General features: G+C 33.5%; 1 protein-coding gene across 1 annotated transcript; it reads left to right on the top strand.

Moving 5' to 3' along the window:
- The first annotated feature begins 4,360 nt into the window (after nt 1–4,360).
- LOC142527059 (putative indole-3-pyruvate monooxygenase YUCCA4) lies at nt 4,361–6,718 on the top strand. Its single transcript, XM_075631769.1, has 4 exons — nt 4,361–5,275; nt 5,478–5,726; nt 5,810–5,932; nt 6,289–6,718. The coding sequence occupies exons 1-4, from the start codon at nt 4,637–4,639 to the stop codon at nt 6,496–6,498; spliced, it is 1,221 nt and encodes a 406-aa protein (XP_075487884.1). The 5' UTR covers nt 4,361–4,636; the 3' UTR covers nt 6,499–6,718.
- The last annotated feature ends 1,498 nt before the right edge of the window (nt 6,719–8,216 follow it).

Raw genomic sequence — 8,216 nt, 5'->3', positions numbered from 1 at the left:
TCAATTATAACTTTCAGAATTCTGTTTCTGAACATATCAAATTGAAGTAAAGAGTTCTAGGAGTTTCAACTCATCAGGGATGTTAGTTGAAGTAGGTTTGTATAAATTGTTGTACCGATTAAATCTTCAAGCGAAATCCTTCTGGAAAGAGAAAAATGAGAGACGTAAAAAATTAGCCTTCGAACCCCCATAAAACAAATTCTTAACTCCTTACTTACTTGTGCTGTTGAGATTGCCATGTGTGCTGATAAGTCAACTCGCGTAAATTGAGTTGTTGCATTTATATATCATACTCACTAAATAATTTGAGCTGTTTCCGCGTTTAAAAATTGATTTTAGTAGCTTAAATTACTCAATTTAATTGAAATATTGACTCGAGTTGTCAGCACAACATTAATTTTAGCATTATTTGACATAGTTTGTATAACCGTTCATTCACTTCCTCTAAACTATTATCTTCTATCGTAACAAGGTCTCTTTCACCACGATTTCATATATCAATATTTTTAGATAGGTCGATCGAGTTCATATTTACAGTGAAAAGTAATATTTTTGACATAAAAAAATAAAAAATTTCATTAGATTAACATATATTACACAATATAATTTTTGACACTCAAATCAGCATATATTACATTATTTCTTGATAACATAATTAACAAAAAATGATACTTTTATAGCAAAAAATAATATTTTTTTCATGGATTGAATATTTTAACTCAAATCAGCATATATTATACAATATTTTTTTAAAACATAACTAACAAAAAATATCTTAAAAAATTAACATGTAAGACGATCTCAAGAGAGTTTTTGGGACATCTCACGAGAGAGTTTTTGTGTTTGAAAAATAACAGTTGGATGAAATAATTGGCCCTGTTTGAAGTGCGATCGAACTGTGGTGTTTAAGCTTTTGTGCGGCTTAAAAGATTTAAGTTGCACCATTACCACCAGCTACAGCTTTTGGGTAAAACAGTAAGCGCTCGATCCAACAATTGATATCAGAGCCAAGGTCGTGAGTTCGATTCTCATTGATTGCAAGGAGTGCAATTATTGGGAGGAAAGTTGTTTGGAGCAGTTATTGTCAATGTTGGAAGAATGATCGAACTTTTGTGTTTGAGCTGATGTGCAGTTTAAAATATTTGAGTTGCACTATTACCGTCAGCCATAGCTTTTGGTAAAGTGACAATCTCTCGATCCTACAATAACTTACTGTGAGTTTAATTCTAAGTTGATTAGATAAATATATATGATACATGTTATATTATTGCAACATATTGACTTCTTGGAATTAATATCAAGTAACGACTAAAGATTAACACTTAAAAATCACACAATTTGATTGGAAATTCATCGAGGCTTATAGCTGAAGCAAAACATATTCACCGAGGAGAAGGCTAGAACTTGTTGGAAACTCGTCACAGCTCCATATATGCCAAGGTGGTTTCCAAGGTATCCGCTCGATTGGCAACACGCTCATTCACCAAACAGCTACGCATGCAACGCCACTTGGTCGCCAACTCCCCCCTATGTAATTTTTTCTCATTTCTCGCAAAAATTCGAATGTATAACACCCATCGTAGAATTCGATATTTGTAGTTCGAATATCTCGAAACGCCGGTCGTTACGTCTTGTCCAGATCCATAAGCACCGTAGCAAGGCCAAAGAAATTCAAGTCTTGAATCTCGATTAATGAAGTAAATTGCGAGTCCATCCATTATCGGAGGGCGTCACTTCACTCTTGACCACTCTCAACTCTTTCCAATACAATTCTAGTATTTGAAATTAAAAAAAAAAGGGGCTCGAAATCAACTATTTGTCAACATCGGGCACGGTACAACTGCAGGGCGCAGCCGTTTGATCAACACTAGATTCCATGTGATGTGATCCCCGATGTCATCCTACGGCTGAGATTCGCCCAAGACTACTACCAGCATTGATGTTGGACCCCCACAGTCAAAATTTTCCAAAACGGGAAACTAATCAGCAATATGATTTTCGACACGTGTCCTTTTCTTCACCTAAAAACGCACGCGACTGTCCCTTCAGTCTTTTTTTCACCCGAGCCATGTTTTGTACAAAGGAAATTCGCAAGAGATCACCACCAAATTCATGTAATAATTCCGGTTAAATTTGTTTCTCTGCCTGTTGGCGGAGTCAAAAATATGATTCTGTTTGAGATAAAATTTTAAACCATAGAATCTTTTAATATTTTAAATTGATTTACTCGGGCTAATATCGAGTGGTCCAATTTTTTTTAAAAAAATTTAAATGTAAATTTTATATATTTTTAGAATTGAGATAGAATTTTAAACCCATAGAATCTTTTAATATTTTAAATTGGTTTACTCGGGCTAATATCATATTATTCTACAAAAATATACAAAATTTACATATAAATTTTTTTTAAAAAAATTGGACCACTCGAGCTAAAATCTGAGTATAATTGCATGTATCTCCGCCTCTGTCTCTACATATACATTTTGCATGATTATATACAATATGATGTCTTATTGAATATACTAAATTTAGGCAAATATCTTCATACCAATCAAATCCTTCCATTAAAAACAAACTCAATTTTATATTATACATTTATCACATAAATTATATTAGAATTTAACCGTTGGGAAAAAAATTTAAAATATGATATGATAGGGCTTGAAATCCAATCCAATAGGTAATAGGTGGAGTGGAAGAGAATCTTGAAATGGAAAATGGTAGATTCTGAAGTCAGAGAGTGGGCACGTGACTTGCAGTGTGGGTGACGGCAGGATGATGTCACGTGACATCAATTTGGAATTCCAACTCCAACTTCGTGTGCGTCCAAACTGACGCTAACTTCACTTCGCCTTAATTCTCCGCCAACCCCCCACCCTACACAACTTCTCTGCATGCCTAATCTCTCTCTCTCGCCGTACTCTCACTACTTAAATATTGACTGATTTCTTGTCCAATCTTTCTGTTTTGCAATATCCAAGTAGTTCAAAAAAAAAAAAAAGTTTTTGAATATGGATTTAGTTGAAAATATCTCATGAAAAAAGATTTATTAATATTTTTAAATCTTGAGCATGTAGATTCATGTACGTGTATGTTTTAAAAAATATGTGTGTTTAATATTTGAAAACGCGAGAAGTTGATAGATTATTATTTTTTTCTATGAAGTTTTATAAAATATCGATGTCATATAGGTTGCGTGTATAATTATCTCTAAAAATACGATATCTACGTCATTGAAGTTTCTTTGTGGCGATATAACATATATGTATCATGGACAATCGAGCTGGGTTGTACATTACGGGAGAACCCTCTCAACGTGTATGTCTCCTAAGGATTACTTATTATCGTCCATTGTCACCTATGTCTACTTATTTATGATTATATAATTGAATTTGATGATGTATTTTGTGGCTTACATTAAATTTGGCAATTCTTCGAGTAGTTGAATTATTAGAAGTTTAATCCTAACATGGTATTTGTCAAAAGAGTATGTTTATATTGGATAATTTTGCTCTGTCCCACTTTCATTGGGAGTTGCTTATAATAGGACTCTTCAAAATAGTATTAGAAAAGGTTAAGGTTGTTTTTATTAAGAGTTGGTTTCTCACGATCTCACAAATTTTTATCTTTGAGACGGATCAATCTTACCGATATTCACAATAAAAAATAATAATTTTAGCTGTTACTTTTTATCAATGAGTAAAATATCTCTTAGGACACTTTTTTATTTTTTGATATATTTAGGACTCTTTGTAAGCCTAGAAACTTTGATTGAGCAAATTCTCTATAAGAAAAAATTAGAACAATAAGAATGTAATTGAACATTGCAATCCCCATGCATGTTTATTACATAATTTATAATTAAAGTGTACTTGTCAGCAATATTCAAGTAATTTAAGTTATTATTATATATTTAATATAATATTGAATGAGTAAGTCTCGTGTGAGACGGTCCACGAATCTTTATCTGTGAGACGGGTCAATCCTACCGATATTCACAATTAAAAATAATACTCTTAGCATAAAAAATGATATTTTTTCATGGATGACCCAAATAAGTTATTTGTCTCACAAAATACGACTCGTGATAGCGTCTCATACAAGTTTTTGCTATATTTAAATTATGTATCAGGTAATAAGATTTAACAAACTGATTTTACAAAAAAAATTAAAATTACATTAATTAAAAATAGTTTGTACAAAAGCGAGTGAAGAGCATCGAAAAGTGAGAGAGTGAGTTACAAGTAAAATCTGAAGCTCTTCGTCACAACTCCAGCCCTATAAATTCTTGAGACAGTAAACTCATAAATGCATTAATGTCTTCTCTTTGCATCCCATTTGTCAATTGCCGTTAAAACCTGCAGAAACAAGAAGAAGAACCTCGAGAAACTGAAGCAAATATCAAATCATTTTCTTAACCTTCACGCCTCCATTCTCCTATAAAACTCTCTGTTTTCCCTCTGGACTCCACCCACCATGCATTGAAATTGCACCAAACAACCAGTCTGATTCTTTAAATGCACAGCGTCAATCTTTCTCAGGTGAAAAATCACAGCGTTTCACAGTGTGGAAACAGAGCAACTCGGAAATAATACCCAGTCTCATCTTTTTCCACTTGTTTGACTCTTTTTCATACATGGGTTCTCGCAAAGAAGACGGTACTGGAGAGGGTTTACGCTGGCAATGGGTTCCGGGACCTGTCATTGTAGGCGCAGGGCCCTCGGGCCTAGCCGTTGCAGCATGCCTCCAAGATAATGGCGTCCCTTGTGTGATACTTGAAAGAAGCGATTGTATAGCTTCGTTATGGCAGCGAAGAACTTACGATAGACTCAAGCTTCATCTTCCCAAACAATTCTGCCAGCTCCCGCTGATGAATTTCCCCAATGATTTCCCCAAATATCCCACTAAGATCCAGTTCATTTCGTACCTGGAGTCTTACGCGAAGCACTTCTCGATCGAGCCGAAATTCAAACAGGCCGTTTTGAGCGCGGATTTTGATTCCGCGAATGGGTTTTGGAGGGTTCGAACTCAAGACTCTCTGTACTCGTCGAGATGGATGATTGTTGCGACGGGGGAAAATGCCGAGCCCAATGTACCGGAGATTCATGGGATTGAGAGGTTTCTGGGGCCCGTTTTGCACACCAGCGTGTATAAATCAGGCTCCGAGTTTCAAAACCAGAGGGTTTTGGTGGTTGGCTGTGGAAATTCAGGCATGGAAGTTAGCTTAGACCTCTGTAGGCTCAATGCAAGTCCTCACATGGTGGTCAGAAATTCAGTAAGTACAAAGGTTTTACAGCCCGAGTTCAATAATTTAGTCCGACGATACAATATAATTTTTCCATTTCATAAATTTATATTTACAAAACTATGAATAAATTTTAAAAAAATTAATTCTATGAAAATAAATTATTTGTGACTTTAATTATTAAATTCAATTTTCAGCTAAATATGATATATCGTTATGGCCGGTAATGTAGGTTCACGTTCTACCGAGGGAGATGTTTGGGATATCTACGTTTACAATAGCTATGACTCTAAACAAATGGCTTCCCTTAAAAATGGTGGACAAGTTCCTCTTAGTAGTAGCAAACTTCACTCTTGGTAACACAGATAGATTAGGCCTTCGGCGACCGAAAACCGGCCCGATCGAGCTAAAAAACGCCACTGGAAAAACTCCGGTACTCGATGTCGGAGCATTGTCGTACATCAAATCCGGCGAGATTAAGGTAAATTTCTTAGGAAAATAAAGTTCGTATCATGATGTAAACTCTTGAATTTGACTGGAAAACAACAAATATTAACTTTGTAGGTGATGGAAGGGGTAAAGGAGGTAACAAAAAATGGGGCCAAATTTATGAATGGGCAAGAAAAAGAATTTGATTTAATAATATTAGCAACTGGTTACAAGAGCAATGTTCCTAGCTGGCTAGAGGTAATTCATACGACATTCTTCAACTTTTATTTTATTTTTCATCATATTTCGCTATCATGCATACATCTCTTTCCATCTTACATATACAAAACGTTGCTTAAATTCGCTACACAAATCGAGGAAATCTCTATGGATTCATTCCTTTTTCCTTTTCGAAAAATAAAATAAAATCAGTGCAATTTATTCATGATGTGCAACTATCATAAAACATTTGGCATTCTGCGTTGTGTCTATATATTTGGTGCAGGAGTGTGAACTAAGTAAACCAAGAGTTGTGTTTACTTTTTTCGGTTTTACGCGACGATTCTCCACTTCGGTTCATCAAGAATTAACCATGTTCTTCTTTAACACTCTAGGGTAGTGATTTTTTCACAAAAGATGGGATGCCTAAGACCCCTTTCCCTAATGGTTGGAAAGGAGAGAACGGGTTGTATGTGGTAGGCTTCACCAAAAGAGGCCTGCTCGGGGCTTCATCGGACGCCACTAAAGTCGCTCGCGATATTTCCGATCAATGGAGGATGATCAACGGCTGGGAAAGATATAGCTCCGGACAAGTAAGAAAATGAAGTAGTTGTTAACTCGATGTGTACCAAAGATGAAAGCATCAATTTTTGGGGACTGAAAATGCGAAGAATGAAATCGTGGAGGGCGAAACTGCAAGGACTACTTTGACATTTCCTCTATTTTTTTTCCGTCTAGTTATTTATTTTTCCCTTTTTTTTTAGGAATTTATATTTCTCTTTTTTGGGTTGTAAATTTGTTGTTTTAACTGTTTTTTTTTCACCCCCTCGGACAGTATCTTTGTTAATTTTGTATTGTACAATGTCTAATGTAGAGTGTTTTCTTATTTGTTATTTATTCTTAATTTCTGATTGTTGCTAACAAATACTTGCACAAATATTCTTTTATTATCGCAAATAAAAGGATATAGAATACCATAGTGTGTCTAAACGATCGATTTTGTGATATGAATCTAATATATAATTCGATTCATGAAAAAATATTTTTTTTATTTAAATAATTATTTTTTATTTTATTTATGAACTTGGTCGATTTATATCACACATCTATTGTTTTAGGACAAAAACTTGTGTGAGACGGTCTCACGGATCGTATTTTGTGAAACAGATATCTTATTTAGATCATCTGTGAAAAAAATTACTTTTTATGCTAAGATGATTACTTTTTATTGTGAATATCGGCAAGGTTGATTCATCTCACAGATAAAGATTCGTGAGATCATCTCACAAGAGATTTACTTTTATTTTAGACATTAAGATTCTATTTTTATACTATGCATGATCAAATTCAAAATATAGTCATAGTGATTTAAAATTAGCATCAATATAATCTTTCATTTTTCGTATAACACCAATATTTTGTACATAATAACCATCGCTACAGAACGAGACGTACAAGTTTTCGCTCAAAAAAGAGAGTAAATGGAAATCCTATTTTCTGAGTTGATGATTGGAGCACGATTACACAGTCAGAACTCCAATCCCTAAACTGGCAAAAGGCCATTTTATCTGTTCTTTGAGTAACTTTTTTATTTATTTATTTTTAATAATCTTCTTTTTTAAAAAAAAATTTTTGTTCACTCCATTAACATTTGAAATTTTAATATATTACTCATTTAGGAAACACTAAACACAGATATGTTGAAATTTGAAATAAAAAAATTTGGGGTGGATTAATATAAGACTGAACTTTGGTCATTTATTAAAAGTTATAACTTGTATTTACAATATGACTAAAATCTTATAAATTGTTTTATAGCTCAAACAATAAGTTTCAGTTGATTAAATATGTGGTGACAATTATCGCACTCAATCATTGATGTAAGAGTTCTTTTTGTTGTATTGTTATTTCTGTGTGACTTTATTTGGTTTTTAAATTATTTTACCGATTTAGAAAAGGAAGAGTGCAAAAATTAGTCATGAAATAAAGATTGCACGATTAGTTATATTAAATATCTCAGAGGAAAATCTAAAAGATTTGCATCATTTAATGTTGAAATGATGTCCGAATCTTAGCACAATTCTATGAAATCTTCATTGTTCATGCGTGATCTTTGTAAGGTTATAGTCTCAGCATTCAATACATTCTTAGTTTGGATATAGTCCCCACCCCACCCCCTCTCTTTTGCAATATAAAATATATAAATATATATATATATATAATAATAATATATATTTAATAATAATAATAAAGTATATTATATTATACAACCTCATTTTCGAGCTCATTAAACAAACTCGTTTTAAGTTGTTTGAGCATTCTA

This window comes from Primulina tabacum, chromosome 15 (genome assembly GCF_025594145.1).
Source record: "Primulina tabacum isolate GXHZ01 chromosome 15, ASM2559414v2, whole genome shotgun sequence".
Lineage (NCBI taxonomy): Eukaryota > Viridiplantae > Streptophyta > Magnoliopsida > Lamiales > Gesneriaceae > Primulina > Primulina tabacum.
Note: the sequence above shows the minus strand (reverse complement) of the source record. Positions and strands in the feature narration are given on the sequence as shown.

What these genes read in the sequence shown, in the direction of transcription:
- LOC142527059 (XM_075631769.1), top strand. Translation starts at nt 4,637, where the DNA reads ATGGGTTCTCGCAAAGAAGACGGTACTGGAGAGGGTTTACGCTGGCAA. An exon ending in ACATGGTGGTCAGAAATTCA is followed by an intron (nt 5,276 to 5,477) that starts GTAAGTACAAAG and finishes CCGGTAATGTAG; the next exon opens with GTTCACGTTCTACCGAGGGA. An exon ending in ATGTTCCTAGCTGGCTAGAG is followed by an intron (nt 5,933 to 6,288) that starts GTAATTCATACG and finishes TTAACACTCTAG; the next exon opens with GGTAGTGATTTTTTCACAAA.